Genomic DNA, 19,081 nt, shown 5'->3' with positions numbered 1-19,081 from the left:
CGAGGGCGAAGTGAGGAGGATTGCTGCTCAAACCGTCCTTCAATTGCGCGGACTGACGTCAAACTTAATTGGTTACATAAGCACATTTTTGGACCCAGGCCGGCCCACGCGAAGCTCGATGATCCACTGTAGCTCCCTAAGCTCGACCAGCTACCAAGACAAACACAAAGCCGGCCACTGAAAGAACACCCGAGTTGTCCCCGGCACAGACTCTGAATGTGGGAGACGTTGTTGGCACGTCGCAGAGCCTGATGCGCTAGACGACCACAACAGCGCCAGGGAACCCAGAAGAATGGATGAAGGCGACGGTTTAGCATTGGTTCTCATTGCCGTGTCCAATATCCGTCGAACCTCTATTCTCACCTCCTGAGTGTGTTCAACACGGAGCCATGGCCACGAAGTGAGGCCCAGGGAGGTGTAAGAGATGTGATCTCCGTAGCTTGATGTGTAAAGACGATACGCTGGGCATATTTCACCCGCCTTCTTCGCCAATTCTCTCTGCGTACTTACTTGGCAAACAACCTTAACAAAGCCTCAGGCAGGATGCGGCTCATAGTCCTCCGGACGAGCAGCCGCTGAGGAGGTTTCATTTCACCGAAACCGTAGGCAACACCAGATCCCCGGGGCCGTCTGGCTCCTGCGATCCTCTGCAGGAGAGCAGAGAAAGCCTGGTCGGCACCGTCGCCCAGGATATTCCCACTGCTAGTGTCTACCTCCAAGAGCTCGCACCCCCAGCGGTCCGCCAGCATCTCAGCCTCCGCTCTCACGGACATTGAGGTGCTTCGGTCCTCAGCTCTCGGACTGGCAGACCCCTCCTTCCGATCGTCCTCCGGGCGGCGCAGGTTCTCGTCTATGTTACCAATGAGGACGACTGGGACAGAAACAGGTCCATTCTCACCACCGACCAGGCCCCGAGCCGCCGCCGCATGCATCATAGCATCTAACATCTCTTTGACCAGCTCCAGTGTCCCCAGAGATGACATGTTGAAGACGAGGAAGAAGCCATGTGCGTATTTAACATGGTACTCTAGCATCGACGCACTCCGATGCCAAGATGGAGGCGCATCCATCAGTTCGATGTCTGTGGTACCAGGAGGTTGGCTCGTCCGAATGCCCGACTCCGCCGAGGGCACTGAAGAAGCTTTTCCATTAGTGCGGCTTGCGGGAGTCAAGGTCAACCGGGTGGCGGCGACGATCCTGTTTCGGCCGGTATACCTGTCTTCGTCTCCGCTGACCAGGATGGCACATCTGTCGAGCCCCTGACTCGAAGGGAAGATGTAATGTGCATTTGGGGGTTGTGATCCAGGTTCTAATGTGCTTCCACGTTAGCCTTCTTGTCTCCTGCGTCTGAGATCACTGGGCTCTCCACTCACGCTTTAGATTTGATGGCATCTCCTCCAGCAGCCGTGGCTCTTTGGCAGGCTTGTGGCTGAGTGAGACGACGACGTGCTGCACGACGGGTTGCGATAAGGTGCCAAGCTTAACAAACTAGACCAAGTTGGCACAAATAGTGTACTTACTACACACCCGCAGGGCAGTAATGAGGTTGCTGCCCTGCGATGAATGAACCGCCTGCCAAGAACAGAATATGGTAGCTGCTGTGGGCTCGATCAAGTCAAATCACGACCGCTTCGGGGTGGCTGACACGGGCCTTCGAGGGGCCTCGGTCGAGGCCACTTCCTAACAGGGGCGCAGATATGCCCCTGGTCCTACTAACTCTAAGCAGCGGGGTTGTCCACGGAATCTGACAACATCACAAGGAGTCCGAGGCAACCTTTACACGAAAGCAGGCGTCACTCATCTCGTGGCGTATACTTCATTTTGAATTACTGTATATTATTTTATTTCTCTGTCCAAGAAACGAGTGTAGTAAAGACGTCTTCGGGTAGTAATGCCAGCTGATTCAGTATGGATAGATGTATAGTATACCGCACAGTCCCGGCATGGTTTTATCAGACATCCTTGCCCCTCTCCTCGGCAAATCGCAAGAACTCCTGGTCCGTCTGAAGCCTCGGGTAGCAGCTCTCCTCCAGCCCGAGAATGATCTCCAGGCCCTCATCCGGATTGCCCTTGGCCGTCCTCGTCGGCAACACAAAGAAGAAGCCCTCAAACTGCGGGTGCGGCCACCTCAGCGCCGCGGGCGTCCCGAAGCCGAAGTCGTGCACCTCGTACGACTTCATGGTGTGCCAGTCGAAGGCCATGCAGTCCAGCCCCAGCACCCAGTGCATGTCCAGCTCGACCCACCGCAGGTCAGGGCTCGAGCCCGCCCACCTGATCAGGTCGGACACGTACGACGGCGTCACCTGGTTCGTCGCGGCGCGCACGGTACGGGCGAGGATGGGCAGCGCTGAGCCCAGGTCGGACGAGAGGACGTCGGCGACGGTCAGCTCGGGGGACTGCGGCAGCGTGACGGCGACACCGATGTAGCTGTCGGGTATGGCGGGCTCGGTGCGCCCTCGCGCGTTGACGGCGTGGATCGCCTTGGACGGCGCTGACGGGTCGGGTTTAACGAGCGGCCCTTTGGCACGGACGATTGCGCGCCAGAGGATTGCGAGGAGTGCGTCGTACGTCGACACCCAGCTTGCGCCGTCCTTTCCATTGGGCGTTGGGGCGCTGGCAAGCGCCTTGAGCTCCTTCAACTTGCTCTTCGGGACGTGCCATATCCTTGTCTTCACTACTGGCATTTTGAAGTCTGCTGGTGGTGGCGCTGGAGGCCCTTCGCGGGCCTTATATGTAGGGAACTTGTCGCCGAGCTTGTTCAACTCATCTGGCGAGGCGACGGACTTTCCATTGGCGCTGAGAATAGTCCGGTCCGGCATAGTGGCTGTGTTGATGGTGCCGTTTGCCGTACCATTGGAAATGGCGTACGAGTTGCGCGACCAGCTTGTCATTATGTTCTCACAGCCCATCCCGTCGGAGACCTGGTGGGTGATGGCCAGTGCCAGGATGATACCTCCCTCGATGAAGGTGACTTGGAAGGCACAGACAGCTGGCCCGTCCGTCGAGACATCTTGACCTGGAACGGGAAACTTCCCAACCACCGCGGATGGGAGCACCTTACTTGCATCAAGGAGGTGGACGGGAAAGTCATGTTTTTCAAGGGTCGCAAACGACTCAATGTCGATCTTGCCATCCGGCCCAGGCTCTTTGATATCCAAGGCCACCGAGGAGGTTGGCGTTCGCTTCACAACAATTCTCTTGGCTTCATTGTCGAAGTGTAGCGAAGATACCAGGATTGGGTACTCAGCGAGGGTCCGGGAGAGACCTTGGGTCAAATTGTCGAGGATTTGTTGCTTATCTGCGTCGGGCCTCAGGGAAAAGACCTCTATCATATGCACGTAGAGCTTAGGCTCAATTGCATCCAGGTCTGCAAGTTGAACTATCTCATCCTGCTTATTGCCATGTGGCTGCACCCTGGTCTCTCTGATGGTAGCCATTAGGAGCGATCGAATCCTTTGCCTCCGGGTCGAAGCGGGCAGGGGAAGCCGACGAAGAAGGAAAAAAGGTGACGTATCACTGCGCAATTAGCGAATCATTTGGGCATGGCAAAGTCTTTATACGAATTCGTCTTCTGAGACCGATATGCCAGCTTGTGGGTCTTGAAAGAATCCTTAGATGGAGAAGCCGCGGTTGCTTCTCGTCTGTTTCGTCAGTGCTCGTCAGGAGAGGGTGGATATTTGGAGACCAAGTCCGCTGCTGACAGTCTTCCTTGTTGAAACTGGCTCCGCACAAAACTGTCTGCTACGGCTCTTTGACATCTGATTAGAGAGTCTTCTATCCCAGTGTGCCTGTTGGGTCAAGGATAAGCTAGGGGAACCTCCCCGTTGTGGATACAGGGAGGCCCGTTGGTGAAGAGAGCCACTGGAGTGGGTACTGGCGGGCCTACATGTGAACAGTCACAAAACACCAACAGCGTAAGAGAAACAATCGGGCCATAATTTTTCATCTTCAGTCAAGTCAACACGCCGGAACATTAGAGCCGGATGAAGTTCGCTCGTGCCCTAGACACGATAGGGCTGCTCCCTTTGCCCGTTTTCTCTTGGACAATTTGTAGTTTCCTTGAGCCTGTGTATGAGCCCGAGACAGGTTTGGGAGGCGTCGATTTGGTCAGGCACCCGCGAATGAGATGATCGAATTGAAAAACTTGATCCGAATAATGCCATTAGTGTCGCGAGCCTTGCCATCCGCCCGTGGCCCCTACCAGTGGACTACAAAATATGGAGCTTCCGATGTTCCTTGTCAAGCCAAATCCTCTGATAATGTACTGTAGGTATTCGTAGCACATGTGAAAGTGGCCTAATATCAGGAGAAGCTCGCCAAAGACGTTGTGTGTCGTACCAGGGGCATGATCCTTCACATTTACTCGCATATGAAGACCCATGTGCGGCATGGTTTCCACATGGTAAAATGACGTCTCCTACCAAAGTGCTATAAGTTCTTCTAGATCGCTCTCATCTATCTATCTTGACTAGCTTGTCAGCCCTAAAGTTAGGACTTGTTGATGCCATGGCGGGCTCCGTGGATCCTAGCGCGAGATCTGTCCAGCCTCAAGGCATAGCCTTGGCGATTGTTATTGTTTCGCCGATTTTCCTTTTCTTTTCCATCTTGGCAGTGGCTGGTCGCCTTTTCGTGAGGATCACTGAAAAGGTGACGTCTATAGATGATTACCTGCTGCTGGGAAGCCTGGTAAGTGATCGATTCTCTTATGATTTGCAGTTCTCTCGCGTACTGTTGCGTGTACAGAGCATTGGAACGTGGTCGTTGATCATGACCAACTTCTTATACACCTTCCATGTTTAAGTCATCCACAGGTCTTCGACGAATTCACTACAGACCCGAGTTCTAATCTCATGACAGGTTTTCTATATCCCAGACACAGCAATCGCTATTCATGCTGCTACTGTGGGAGTCGGCACCGTCAACGCTCGCCTCAATGCGTGGATGCAAGTCCAATCGATGAAATGGTATACAATTTGGATCTTAATATATGTCATTGGGTTGGCACTTCTCAAATCATCCATCTGTATGATGATATGGAGAATCGCTAGCGTTCGTCGCGCCATGCGTATCACTTTGATTTTCCTGCTCAGTCTCGTGTGGGCTTCTTTCTTCGTCACCTTCATCGGTGTGCTACTCTATTGCTCCCCTGTCGAAGCCAATTGGGAGACCCATCTTGTCCTAGAGGGCAAGGCACACTGCGGAAGTATAGCCGCCATGATCGGCTTGAGCCATACAGCCACCGTGACGACAATCATTACAGATATCGGGTGTGCAATGCTTCCCGGTGTGCTTCTTTGGAAGACACAGATGAAGTCTCAGGCCAAGCTTGAAGTTTTTGCTCTGATGTCTGTTGCATCTATGTGAGTCCATCACCCAATCTCTTTCTGCTTCCTTCTTATTCAAAATCCCTCTTCCTGGAAAAAGACCACCAAGGTCGAAAAGACTACATTTCAACACCCTGCTAACTTGTAATGCAATCTCAACAGGGCCTCTATCAGCACGATTGCACGTGCACCCTTCATTTCTCACTACGAGCAGCCGGAGGACAATCTTAAATGTACGTAGAGAATCGATAACCAAAACTGCCGGAACATCATCTAATAAGGATCCTTTAGATTACATCGGCTACATCGTCCTGTTCTCCAATGTAGAAACCGGAGTCGGCTGCGTCGCCTCATGCCTGCCTGCTATCCGGCGGCTCCTTATGCGCATCGCCAAGAAGGAGACCTCAGAGCACAAGAGCTCGAATGCGCAAGTAGATGATTCCGGAATCGTCACCATCGGTGGCGGTGGAGGCGGGTCCTCAAGCCGTGGCCGCAAGCAGAGGGGCAGGTTTTCCAACACCGCGGAGAGGGGTGGCAGCCTCACCACAGTTCAAGCCACCGGCGGTGCCAGAGCTGGCGAGTGGACGCAATTGAATGACGGCGATTCGGATGAGGTGCCGTTGTCGCCTTGGAAGAAACCAATGGAATCGAAGCCTACACAGGGTATCGGGATGGACTGTACTCACGATGTAGAGCTTGAGCCGGTGAAGATAAGCGTAGCTGGAACTGATCACAAGTTATAGACAGATACCCAAATCAAAACAAAAGAAATGCCTGTTTTGGGCATCTGTATTACATCAATTACAGCTTCTTTTTTTTCTCCGGTTGTTTCATATATCCGACTCTTTAGTCGTACTAATTACTTTCCAATAGAGTCACAGTTCGAATTTTGAGGCATGTATATCTTTTCAACACTTAGCTACGAAAATAAATTGGAGGCAATATTCCAAAGTGACGATCTGAGAGAATCATTTAAATCTCCTCCTCGCGTCATGACAAATCAAGCCTGGTTGGCCACAGTGACCCGAAAGTTGCAGATCGTCCATGATTTATCATGGAGCCTACCGTAGCCTTTTCAGCTTCTTGCAATGCTCCCAACTCCGAGTGCTCTTATGTGTTTGATTTCCGTGGGAGGAGTCTCACAGGACTGGGTGGCACTGCCGGCTGACCAAACCACGACCAAGAATTCGATCGTCAATTATTTCTTTCTGCTTGTGAGGGGTCATGTTTTCGTTAGCGGAGGGGCGTCTAATCCGATGCCCGGATACGACAGCGGCTTCTCAGGTTTCTTGGGGTCACGCCTTAGCCCTCCGCCACCCTTGAATACCACCGCAGGACCAAGACCCGTCCGTCGAATTCAGCAGGGCAGACATTTGAGTGGAGCAATGCCATCCAAAAAAGAAAATAAGCAAATTGAGAAATTGCTTGATTCAGGGGTTTACAAGCCGTGCCAAATAGTGACGCACAGGCTTGCGGGCGTGCTAGCAAAAAGGCCGCGTTGCACGCAACTGCCGTAGAGATCAAGTGAGGTGGCCTTTCGTGACAAGTCTGCAGCTTTGTGTGTCTGTCGATCGTCGAACTCGCAATTAGTACTATCCCTTACCAGAATTAGTCCTAACGGATCGAGCCGCAATGGTAGGAAGCTCCTCGTGGAAATGTCTGCTTCGGGGCACTAGAACATTACCCCCGATTTGGAGATTGACACCCCATGGGGAAAAGCAAGATCCCTGGGGAATACCCCAGATTCCAAGACCTCGGATCACCTGCAAGGCAGTGCCGGGCCTCGTCAAGGACCCTGGGAGGCGATGTTAAGTGCGGGGAATGAGAAGGCCACCTGGTCCGGTCGACGCTACTGCGTGGAACAGAGCAGGGTATTTCCATAAGATGGAGGGTGGGACGCGGTCTGGACTTTCTATTCCTGAGGAGCCTCCATTCTTATTTAGACTACAACCCCTCCTCCGGTTCACAAGAAACAGCCCGACTCATGATGACTTCATTGCTCATTGCGGCTGTTGTGGAATCGACGTTTGATTTGATTATAATACAGATTGGAACCCCGGGCCCAAGGGACCTCGAAGCCACCAAATAAAAACGCGAGAAGGTTCCGGTTCCTCCTTGTCACCTCCGTCCTGCTCCATAATATCAGTCATTCGCTTTGATCTAATGTTCAGATAAATCTATCGTCTTGTCTAAGGACTCCTAGGGACGCCAGTGCCCCCAGTGATCTGGGCCCGTTCTTCGACCTCACTCCTGGGTGCCCTTGAATTCCCAGCGCTGGGTGCCCTCGGCGAACGGGACTCCAAGCTCAAACAGCTTGACGACAACATTGCTGAAATCGTTGAAGAAAGCGTCGTTGTCCTTGGCGTACTTCTTCACGTACTCCATGAACTTCTTGTCCTGCACAAGCGCCATGTCGGCAGGAAGCATCATGATCGACTTGGTATCCTTGTCGACGAACTGACGCGGGCCGTCCCACTTCTTCTGCTCCCACTTGGTGTTGACCAGGAAGTTGTAGTAGTCGTTGGTCAGCACCGTGGGGGAGAAGGTCCAGGGCCCATCGAAGCCACTGCGGTCGGTGTGGCACCGTCCAAGGGCGTGTGCCCCGGAAAGAGCGACGATCTCCTGATCGTTGAAGCCCATCCGGTAGAAGATGGAACGGAGGTGGTCCTGCGTCTTGGAACCATCCGGCAGACGACCGTCGGGGGTGCAGGCTGCGATGTCCTTGTCAGAGCGACCAGGTCGGTAGGGAATCCTGGGGCCCAACATCTCTTGGATCGCAGTTACTCCACCTAGGATCCAGAGGTCGGAGTAGGTGATCCAGGGGAACTTGGCTGTAGATGACGGTTAGTGACTCTAAACAAGATACTGTTGGGAACTTAGGCAAGCTTACCCTTCACAGGCTCCAAAAAGTCTCTGGCGTGCTTCAGCCCGGCGTTCGCGCCGTGATCACCCTCAGGAGCGAACCTCATCGTGGCGCCGTTGCTGCCACCAGTCCCGGTCTCCTTATCATAGGTACCGCTCGCATGCCAGGCCAATCGCACGAGAACCGGTCCGTACGAGCCATCATCGTAGTTCTCGTTCTCTTCGAGCCTCGATGCTATCTCATTGTACACCTTCTGATAGTCCTCCTTGGTGGGATTGAAGACCTTGGGTGTGGCAGGGGCGCTGTTTTGGCTCCAGAAATAATATCCGGCACCGCCAGCTGCCGCGGCACCGGCGACCCAGAGCAGAGGGTTGGATGAAGACTTGGGGGGCTCGGAGGAGTAGAAGCGACGGCCGCTCTGGCGGAATGTGCGAGGAGCTACTGTTGCGAAGGTGCTCCGGGTTGTGGTTCGCATCGCCGTGCGGGCGAATTGGCGGGTTGTGGAAGCCATCTGTTTGGTTGTGAAGAGGAAGTTGTCAGCAATGGTAGTTGGCGATGGGGCCTGTTCGATGTCGTGAGGGCAAACAATTGTTGAACGGGCGAAAAGACAACTTACCTCGACCTGGTTAGATGGTACTTTGCGGTTGGTTTTAAACTCGACCAAGGCACAGGAATGAATTCAAACCTCCGAGACTTGGGGCAAGAAGGAAAGAGTCATAAACCAAAGGCCGAGGGTATTCCGGAGAAAATTAATCAGACAGCGTGTATGTATGCATCTACCTGACAGCCCCCCGGTTCTAACGGGTAGCGTGGAAAAGACGGATGGATGGCAAAAGCCACACCTCCTCCGTCTTGTCTCCCGCAAGGGCGAGCGTACGGTACCGTGTGTACTTCCCGTTCCAGGCCTGGATCTGCCCAGGAGAAGAAGGGTAAGACCTCGGGAAGTGACTGCCGGGACAGTAATTGAGCTGGCGTCATTGGCCACAGACCGTGTGTAAGACGTCGAGAGGGCCCACAGATACGGGTCCTGAGTCGGATCCCTGGTGGCCCAGTCCACCAAGAACCTTCTATAATTGCCATCGCGTGGTAAAAAAGTGGGTGCTCCCGAGGATGGGTCCCGTCCAAAACGTCAGACGGCAGGCCCCAGAGGTCGCGGAGTAACTTTGGAAATGATAGATAGCATTGCTGCTCCAATGCCACATACCTAGCAGTCTGCTAGACCCTACACGGAGGTAAGTGGGCGGGAAGTTAAGTCATACACCATTCAGCAGCTGCTTGCTCTCAATGGACGGTACTGTGTAAGCACATGTCTAACAAAACGGTGGCAAGGATTATGCCACCCATGTACCTGTGAACTCATTTATGTAACAAAGGCGTGTCACTTGACTACGTGTAGATTGCTGGCGCCGAGGAGACCCAGGCAAACCTTGGGCGACGCGGCATGGCGACGCGCCGATTTCGGGTCCCTGCTTTGTAATCGACATCTTCGGCTGCGCAAGTAATTCAATCAAACACACACTGGCACTTGGGCTTATCTTCTTGGCTAGGCAGCTAGGCAGGCATGCTTGGATGAGCGCCAGGTCCTCTAATGTTGTAATTTAGGTATTTGGAATTATTCACGTAAAACTTTTCATTGTCTGCGTCACTTAGCGGAGAGCAAATCCCGCTTGCACAGCTGTCCTTGCAACAAGCTTTGAGTGACTCAAGACGTCTGCATGTCGTAGACTTACATAGCATATACCTCTGGTAACCAGAGATTGCATTACTATTCCCCAAACTGCGACTGTTCAACTTGACCCAATCCATGTACGATTTCCTGTTTAGCACGAATTGGCTACCGGGTCACGCCGAAAAGACCCCAACTGGTTTGTGGCAAGACACCATGATCCAAATTGGGTTAAAATGTGCGCGCGGACAACAATCAGAAGCATGGCGTATATTATTTATTCATTCGACCATCTCCATCTTAGTGCAGCCCCGTGTTTCCCACTCGATAAGAATGATATTGCATAGTTAACCGACCTATACTTTGTCAAGAAAGTAAAAGTCCGTCCTACATCCAACTCAGCCCCAAGAGAATCCCTATTGTACAGGACAGAGCGCCGAGAATGCAGTAGCTCTCTTAGTCTTTTTGGTTTGGAAAGAAGAAAATCAACATGTTCGAAAGGGCGAAAAAGGGTATCGGACTTAGTGGAAAGTAGCAGTTCCTTGGGCCTTGGGGTCTGGTTCGACGTAAAGTTCGTAAAAGCTGAAGTACCGAGCCTCGGCCTTCTGCTGCGTGGCCTCATCAAGCTCGCCCAAGGGCACGCCGTTGTCCTTGGCCGCAAACTTGTCCTTAGAGATGGACAGTGGGCTGCGAGAGCGCTTCGTTAGTTTTGGGTTTCATGCTAAGGGTTGCAAAGGTCATTGGATGGACTCACCCAAACATCTCGCGGTCGACCAGAAGGAATTTCTTCATGGAATCCTTGCCGCCACGCTGCTGGAGGTAGTTCAGGTACTTTCCGCAGAGCTGCTTCTTTGTAGCCGCGGACATGCGACTCCGGGCTCGCATTTCGTCAATGACATGCTCGATGCGCTTGCCATGCTCGACTTCCAGCTCGGTGTTCGTTGGCTGCTCGAGCTCAAAGTCCAGCCACTTGCCCCAGAACTCCCGGCTGTCCGAGTACCACTGCACATTCGAGCGGAACACGGTCCGCGCCTCCTCGATCGACCCCTTCACCTTCCATAATAGCAAAGCCCACTCTGTGACAAGGGCAGCCTTGGTATAGAGATCAACTCCAGGTGAGTCAATTTGCGCCTTGTACACATCGATCGCCGCATCAAGGCCACTTTGTCGCCTCTGCAAGTTGGCCCATGAGATGATCGCCTCGACACAGTTTGGTATCTTCATGAGGACTGCCTCGTGGACGGCACGAGCAACATCGACACGGCCGCACGTTTCCTCGAAATAGGCAAACTGTAGTCTGATGCCAGGCCTGCTGATTGGCACGTACAGCGTCACTGCGCGGAGGAAAATGTTGCGGACTTCTTCATCCTTGTTGGGCTGAGCCTGCATCCATCGCGTATACCTGAGCCAGAACTCCTCGTAAAAGGCGCAAGTGACCAAGCACCTTTCGTACAAAGCGGTCACCCTGGTGAAATCGCCTTCGGCCTCCTCAAAGTCTAGGTACTTCCGCCAATTCGCAAGCTGAGAGTGATCCAGTTCCGTGACATGGAAGTACGGCCTCTTGATCTCCGACTCGTAGGTCCAACGCTTTGTCGTCTCCGACTGGGTTGTTTGAAATACGTCATAGAACATGGCATCGATCTTCGCCCTTATATCGCGCTCAATTTCGAGTTCCGACTTGACCACACCGAATGGGGCTGCTTCGGCGTCGACTTCGGCTCGGAAGCGAGTCAGAACCTCCGTCTCGACCACTTCTTCCAGGGGCCTGGAGTGCGAAAGAGTTCGGAATCGCTCGTAGTATCGCGCATATTGGTGCATGGGTACGTGGATAACACGTTTGAGGATCGCATAGATTTTGTCATGAGCCTCTTGCCGCTCTTCGTACTCGATATACTTGTCCCAGAATGGATGCGCCAGGAAGTCGAGTCCCACGTAGGTCGCAGCCCGCTCGAAGAGTCTATCACAGGTCAGTGGGCGAGGATCGGCCATGGGAAGGGGTAGGGCCAGGTAGGGAGGAATGGACAGGATTGCAAATACAAGAAGGGATTGATGTGGCAACAGTAAATCCTCCTCCCGACTAATCGAACAATAGCTCAACGTCTGTGCGACGGGGGAAGCGTGGGGGAAGTTCAGAGCGAATCATGATGATGATGTGTGGCTGTGAAAACAACAGTGCCTGGTAGATTCTGTGAGACGCGATCCCAGCGATAAGTGGTGGCTCTTGGTAATTCTCACCGGAGCCCGACGATACGGTCAATGTCATCTTATCTTGGTGGGATCCGCTGTTTCGCGACGACTCGCTGATTGGTGGACACGTCGATGGCTGGAAGGTTATGGGGAAGGAAAGCAGCCATTTGAACTTACTCTCTCACGAGATGCGCGACATGAGTGGTCTCCATCTTGAAGGAGCAATAATCGGTCCAGAGGTCGACCGAGTTGGTGATGCTCGCGCAGCCTCGCTCGTAGACCATCTCCGCAGACTCTGGGCCCGAAATGTTGAACTCGAGGTCGGCGTACTTCTTCCAGTACCCGAACAGGAGAGGGAACTTGATGAGGAATCGGTCGTACGCATCGCGCAATGTTGCTAGGGCCTGAGGGCTAGAATTTCTGTTGAGACCGCCTTCGAGGCTTTCGCACGCGCGCACCAATTTCTCCCAGGCCTCAAAGCTGTCGGGGTCAGCCTCCTAAGGGAATCATCATGGTTAGCGCGGCCAATGGAGGAGTGATCATTTCTGGACGGCTTGCGACTCACGACCTCGGCGTTGAGCTTTCGAATCTCGGCATTTTCCTCGTCGGAGCCTCCAAAACTTGTGAAATCACCCATTCTGACGTGGTGCTGTGGCGGAAGGCTAGGCTAGGCTGGAAGATGTGAATGCAGTGCTATCTGGCTTTGCCGATGACTCTGATCACTGCCATATGCCTTTGATAAGGCTGATGGATGCGCGGGGATTGTGCTGGCCGCAGGTTGTTGTTGATGGTTCCGGCCAGAGAAAAGGGGGTTGGGGGGGAGGCGGAATGCAGAAAGCAGAAAGCGGCAAGCTTGAAGAGCTGGGAAGATGCGCCTGCAAGTTGAGGAGTTTGCGCCGGGCGGCCCTTGTTCCTAGCTCGTTGTTACTCTACATCTCGCCAAGTCATTCCCACGCAGCCAGCCTGTTTGTGATTGGCTTGTATTTGCTTACCTAATAAGCCTAAAGACAATCGAAAACTCTACCAGCGGATTTTGGGGTCTGATTTCCCTTCTCCCCTCCTCTTTCTACAATCATGAGCTTGTGATGATTTACACAAAACAAACATGATAGGAAGAGGATGAACACCGCCAAAGGCGTGCATGATCTCACTTATCGTATAAAATCTGAAGCTCCTCTCTCCTCCCTTTTCTTTGATCCCCAGGTACATCCCATGCATGATGACCGACCCCCTTTAATCACGAGACATGTCAATTTTCTTATGAGTCTCAACACGGCCTAGATCACACACGAACTACGTCTTGTTGGCAAGAATGGAGTGCCAACTGACTCTCTTCAGTTCCTCGTCACAAGTAGAGAACTCGATTCCATCCAGAGTTGTGGTAACACTTTGCAGTTGTTGGACGGCAATATCGGTGCTTCAAACCAGACAAAGCACACCTAGCTTCATACAGCCCTCTGTGAACATGTTCTCGAAATCCCCTAGAAACGAATTTGCGCTGTCTACGTGCTCAGAAAGCGTACGGGATGGGAACAGCATTCTGTCTGCCCTAGTTCTAGCAATATAGCCAGCCTACTTGTTTGGGGCGAACAAAACAGGTATGTTGTCATGGATCTTTACGGTTTGTGCGTTTCCATTGCAATCATCCTCATCAAGCAATGAAGGCAACGTCCCCCCGGCCCCTAAGGGCACATATTCTCATAGCAAGATCTTGGTCGATGCCATGTTCGTGAACAGCACTTGTGTTTAGCAACTACCGTTGATGCTAGGGAGGGAAGACTTCTTGCAGATAATGTGGTGTGTACCTGAGAAATATGCATACTTGCGTACCTAGCCTTGTTGTCCATACTTTCCAAACACTCTTGAGTGTGGAAAAGCAATAGCAGGCTCAAAGTGGCCTGCTGTGACATGAAGTCGTCTTGAGCCGCATCTGCGGCCCCTCCATACTGCCCCTGTCCCTTCCAAGGCTCGGAAACGGGTTCCACAGGGCTGAACAGCGCTTAGTCCTGGCCTGGCGTCATCGCTGGGCCGAGCAAGCAGTTGGGCAGCCCTGACACCCGTGGACGAGTGGCGATTGGAGATTGACTGCCTGTAAGAAGCTCAGGGTCAGTGTGTGTGTGTTGTGCATGCGCATCTGTGGTCTGGATTTGCATCTTCGCTAGCGCCGCGCGTAGCTGACACCGTCGTTGCTTCGAGATTTCATGTCTACTAAGCCAGTGCAGCGCATGGCTGTCTCTCTTGCCTCCACCTGCCGAACCCAATTCGACCCCAAGCCACCCTCGCCGTGCCTCCGTTTGACCTCAGGCGCTCAGTCTGGCAGGACATGTGGCATCCCCCTGGCGTAACGTAACCTGTTCGTCTCGACGACCGGCAGTGTCCAGCTGAAGCGCCAGCATGGATCCCAACTCCGCTCTCTGGAGCGGCCAGGCGCCCTCCCCTGAGAAGTCGAGCCAGCTCCTAATCCGCGAATATCCTCACCGAGCCATTGCCATCGTCTCCAACGACCACGCCCTCATCTTCCGCCACAGTCCCACCACCAGCGAGTCCATCGCCAATGGCTCCCTCTCCTCTATTCCCTCTGCTCGGCCCCGCGCCGGCACAGGCGCCAGCGCGACCGACAGCTTTGCCTCCAAGTGCATGGTCGAGTTTACCCAAGTCAACAGGAACACCCTCAGCGACTACCGCCCCCTGACCCCGCGGCCGATATACGGGACTCTGGGGCTGATATCGGTCGGCCGCGATGTCTTCCTCTGTGTCATCACACACGCCTCTCGAGTATCGACATTGCGTCCCGGAGAGACCATCGAACGAATCTTGGCTGTCGAGTTCTACGGCCTCAATACCTCCGAGTACGACGATGTATTCTCCGCCATCGATCCCTACGAGCTTGAAATGTCGGACGCCGCTTCCACGTACGGCCAGCCACTCAATAGGAGAGAAGGTATCGAACATCCTTGCGTGGATGTACAGAAGCTTCTGAGCAATGGTAGCTTCTACTATAGCACCGACTTCGACCTGACGAACCGGCTTCAGGACAGGCCTGCGGACGCAAATACCTTCGACATTGACAACTTTGACGAGGGCTTCCTCTGGAATTCATACATGATTAGCCCTCTTGTGCAGTTCCGGTCGCGGCTGATGCCACATGAGAGGGAAACGCTCGACGCATCACGAATATTGACTTCGGCCATACGAGGGTTCTGTTTGACAATGAACATCCCTCAGTTAGCGGCGCCCTTGAAGCCCGCGAGGTCGGGCATGCCCTCCTATTTAACTATAATATCACGTCTTTCCTGCCGACGAGCTGGAACCCGGTTCAACTCGAGGGGCATCGATGACGACGGAAACGTGGCCAATTTTGTAGAGACGGAGACAATCTACTGGAGCCCTTCAGGTGTCCTATTCTCATACGCGCAGGTTCGCGGCTCTGTGCCCGTGTTCTGGGAGCAGGCTGCCGGGCTGCTGCCGGGACAGCAGAAAATCAGCATCACAAGATCGCCTGACGGCACCCAGCCGGCCTTCAATAAGCATTTTCAGGATCTCGAGCACAATTACGGCGCTGTCCACGTCGTTAACCTGCTGAGCGAGTCGAAGCCTGGCGAGGTCGAACTCAGCCAGCTCTACCGCAATGGCATACTACACTGCCCTTTGAGTCGTGCGGGTGAAAAGCATTCCGCGGAACATGCACTCCTGAGGGGGACGGAATACGACTTCCATGCTGAAACGAAAGGGCCGACGGGCTATGAGGCCGCTAGGGGAATACGCCGGTACATTGAGGATTCAGCAGAGGGGTTTGCTTACTATCTCGCGGAGGAGACAGATAGCCCTGGTGAGACCACGAATGGAATGGCCCACACCAACCGGCGCTATGTGGTTGTCCTCCAGCAGGAAGGCGTCTTCAGGACAAATTGCCTCGACTGCTTGGACCGCACGAACTTGATACAGACCCTAATATCACAAATGGCTGTTGAGTCATTTCTTGGTCATCGTGGAGAACGTGCTTCTTCAGACTTTTGGATGAGACACTCAAGCCTTTGGGCTGATAATGGCGATGCCCTATCACGCATTTATGCCGGCACTGGAGCTCTGAAGTCTTCCTTTACCCGTCACGGAAAAATGTCTTTGGCTGGAGCCATTGCAGACGCACGAAAGTCAGCGACCAGGTTATATATCAACAATTTCACTGACAAGCAAAGGCAAAACACTATTGATATGCTGCTCGGCAGGCTCGTGGGCCAGTCACCGGTCTCACTTTACGACCCCATCAACGACTACGTCAACGCAGAGCTCAACAAACGCAGTACACAATTCTCATCCACAGAGAACATCAGAATGTTAGTCGTGGTTGTTCTCATGCTTATGGTGATTTACTGACCTGCCACAGCTGGGTTGGCACATTCAACCTGAATGGACGTACTCACGGCATTGAAGAGGACCTATCTGCTTGGCTGTGTCCCGAAGAGATCGGCGATACACAACCTGAGATTGTTGTAGTCGGCTTTCAGGAGATCGTTGAACTGAGCCCTCAGCAAATTATGAACAGCGACCCTACTAGGAAGCAATTATGGGAGCAAGCTGTGCGGGCGACTCTGAACACCCGAGCTCAAGAAATCGGCGGCGAAAAATACGTTGTCCTACGAAGTGGACAGCTTGTAGGCGCAGCCTTGTGCATCTTCGTGAGGCAATCCGTCCTTTCCAACATCAAAAACGTCGAGGGCTCTGTGAAGAAGACAGGAATGTCCGGCATGGCTGGCAACAAGGGTGCGGTGGCTATCAGGCTAGACTATGCCAACACTCACATATGTTTCGTCACGGCGCACTTGGCGGCCGGCTTTGCCAACTATGATGAGAGGAATAAGGACTATGCCACGATTAGCAATGGATTGCGCTTCCAACGGAATAGGAGCATTGACGATCACGGTAAGACAGAACATTTCGGTAGGGATGGAGACTGCAGCGCTAACGAGCGCGAATAGATACTGTCATCTGGCTTGGTGATTTCAATTATCGGATCGGACTAGGCTGGGAGAGGGCCATGGAGCTTGTTCAAAAGCGAGACTTGGAGCGGCTATATGAAAATGACCAGCTTAACCTACAAATGGTGGCTGGTCTGTCATTTCCCTTCTACTCAGAAGCAAGGATCACATTCATGCCGACATACAAGTTCGACATTGGAACAGATACGTATGATTCCTCTGAGAAAGCCCGCATCCCGGCCTGGACAGACCGCATCCTGCGCAAGGGTCCCAACCTCCGGCAGCTGGCATACAATTGTGCGCCGCTCAGGTTCTCGGATCATCGGCCTGTCTATGCCCTCTTCGACTGTACCGTGAGTATTGTCGACGAATCGCAGCGAGACAAGATCAGTCGTGATGTCTACCTCCGGCGAAAGGCAGAGGTCGGGGATGCCACCGCAAATGTCAACACTGAGGACACAGAAGACGAAGATTTGATTGGCTACGACGCTATAGAACCTGGACTTCCTCCAGCCAGTTCTGATCGCCAAAAATGGTGGTTGGACAACGGGAAACTGGCGCAGTCCTCAATCACTCCTCCAAAAGGCATGGACGGATCGACCTCGACGATCCTCAACCCTAATCGACAACCCAACCCGTTTGTGCCGTCAGACGAGCCTGACTGGGTCACAGTCCCGCGAGCAGACTCCAGGCTATCGTCCTTTTCAAGCATATCTACATCGCCCTACGAACACATCAATCACTCGACTTTGCTAGCATCTTCTGTGTCAAGCACCCCGCCACAAAGAAAATTGCCCCCTCCGTACGACCCCTCAGCCCTGCCTGCCAGAGTGGGAAGACTGGCACTGAACGAGGAGCAACACCCACTACAATTCAAGAAGCTAGATACACCACCAGCACCACCACCGTCAAGAAAACCGTTGACGCAGACGCCATCCTTCCCTCCGCCGCCTAATCAGACTCCTATTCCTAGTATCAACAATCAAGCAAGAAAACAGCCTCCACTGCCGCCACCGCCCCGGTCAGCTTCCACGGTCTCTGCGTCGTCCCAGAAGACAGCCAAAGGCCCGCCGCCAGTCGCCAGGAAACCAGCACACCTGCTCTCGACCTCACCAACTGGGCCCGAGCCAGAAACCTCCCCCTCTACTGAGACCAAAGCCAAACCCATACCGCCTCGACGACCGTCAAGTAGTGTGCATAATGTGTCTCGCTCGGAAATACGTGACAGCCTGCATCGCACTGCGTCCGCGAGAGAGGTTTCTAACCGCAACCATGACCAACCGCCGATGCCTCCACCCCGCAGAGCGGGCACGTCTTCTGTAGCATCGGGCGGCCCTGGCTGGGCACCCCCTGGCGCAGTAGGCCTGGTCGGATTATCCAAGGAGGGCCGTCCTACAGTGCCGCCTAGGAAGCCGGTACCGGGCACGATCTCCCCGACCAGCTCATCAGGTCGATCAGCCCCTCTACCCGCGCCAAAGAAGCCTGCTTTGAGTGCCAGGAGTCCTGTAGTAGATTTGTTGGGTGATGACGGGGCCACCGTTGGAGGCTGGCAAGCCCTGAAGCCTTCTTAGTGGGGGTTGAAGGGCTGAGTGGGCATCAATGGCGCTCTGGGATGGTCAGAAAGACGGCTTCTCTCTTGAGTATGTGAGAAGCCACTAGGGTTCACTTCAACCACCAGCAGGCTTTTTCCCGTCAATCTGAGAGGCTCGGTGAGCTTTGTGTCTCAGGTGTTTTTTTCCGCGAGTGTAGACGCTGGCATCAATAGAATTAGATAATATGGCAACGGGTTCCTTGAACAGGAATATTATACAAGATCAAAGACAGATTCTACGGGCCAAAGGACTAAAGAGTCTGGGCTTCTCGAGTGGCTCTTGGACATTGGCGGCATTGCCTGCTATGACATAGGAGTGCAAGACATAGATCCACAAGAAAAGTCATGAATAGCAGCTTCGTGTCTCCACCCTGCCATCTGGCTTGCTTGATGTTGTCTGGGACTCAGATTGCAGACATGTATGGTCTAGGAACGGAAGTGTAGCTTCACCATCCCTGTTCCGCTGTTCCGCTG

General features: G+C 53.4%; 6 protein-coding genes across 6 annotated transcripts; 2 read left to right on the top strand and 4 right to left on the bottom strand.

Moving 5' to 3' along the window:
- Positions 1-506: 506 nt before the first annotated feature.
- Positions 507-1,392, bottom strand: J7T55_008610 (ras gtpase; the record flags this gene model as incomplete). The annotated part of the gene is made up of 2 exons (XM_053138945.1): positions 507-1,309; positions 1,374-1,392. 2 exons carry the CDS (start codon positions 1,390-1,392, stop codon positions 507-509), a joined length of 822 nt encoding a protein of 273 aa, XP_052997885.1.
- Positions 1,393-1,952: 560 nt separating this feature from the next.
- On the bottom strand, positions 1,953-3,437 carry J7T55_008609 (trichothecene 3-o-acetyltransferase; the record flags this gene model as incomplete). Its single annotated transcript, XM_053138944.1, has 1 exon — positions 1,953-3,437. The coding sequence occupies one exon, from the start codon at positions 3,435-3,437 to the stop codon at positions 1,953-1,955; it is 1,485 nt and encodes a 494-aa protein (XP_052997884.1).
- A 1,591-nt stretch (positions 3,438-5,028) lies between these two features.
- J7T55_008608 (uncharacterized protein) lies at positions 5,029-6,067 on the top strand (the record flags this gene model as incomplete). The annotated part of the gene is made up of 3 exons (XM_053138943.1): positions 5,029-5,360; positions 5,487-5,557; positions 5,616-6,067. 3 exons carry the CDS (start codon positions 5,029-5,031, stop codon positions 6,065-6,067), a joined length of 855 nt encoding a protein of 284 aa, XP_052997883.1.
- Positions 6,068-7,568: 1,501 nt separating this feature from the next.
- Positions 7,569-8,698, bottom strand: J7T55_008607 (cytochrome c peroxidase; the record flags this gene model as incomplete). The annotated part of the gene is made up of 2 exons (XM_053138942.1): positions 7,569-8,155; positions 8,215-8,698. 2 exons carry the CDS (start codon positions 8,696-8,698, stop codon positions 7,569-7,571), a joined length of 1,071 nt encoding a protein of 356 aa, XP_052997882.1.
- A 1,676-nt stretch (positions 8,699-10,374) lies between these two features.
- Positions 10,375-12,677, bottom strand: J7T55_008606 (pre-mrna-processing factor 39; the record flags this gene model as incomplete). The annotated part of the gene is made up of 4 exons (XM_053138941.1): positions 10,375-10,540; positions 10,608-11,810; positions 12,218-12,537; positions 12,606-12,677. The coding sequence occupies 4 exons, from the start codon at positions 12,675-12,677 to the stop codon at positions 10,375-10,377; spliced, it is 1,761 nt and encodes a 586-aa protein (XP_052997881.1).
- Positions 12,678-14,434: 1,757 nt separating this feature from the next.
- J7T55_008605 (uncharacterized protein) lies at positions 14,435-18,587 on the top strand (the record flags this gene model as incomplete). Its single annotated transcript, XM_053138940.1, has 3 exons — positions 14,435-16,374; positions 16,425-16,960; positions 17,017-18,587. 3 exons carry the CDS (start codon positions 14,435-14,437, stop codon positions 18,585-18,587), a joined length of 4,047 nt encoding a protein of 1,348 aa, XP_052997880.1.
- Positions 18,588-19,081: the final 494 nt, after the last annotated feature.

The sequence above is a fragment of the Diaporthe amygdali genome (genome assembly GCF_026229845.1).
Source record: "Diaporthe amygdali strain CAA958 chromosome Unknown NODE_4_length_2575358_cov_65_588622, whole genome shotgun sequence".
Lineage (NCBI taxonomy): Eukaryota > Fungi > Ascomycota > Sordariomycetes > Diaporthales > Diaporthaceae > Diaporthe > Diaporthe amygdali.
Note: the sequence above shows the minus strand (reverse complement) of the source record. Positions and strands in the feature narration are given on the sequence as shown.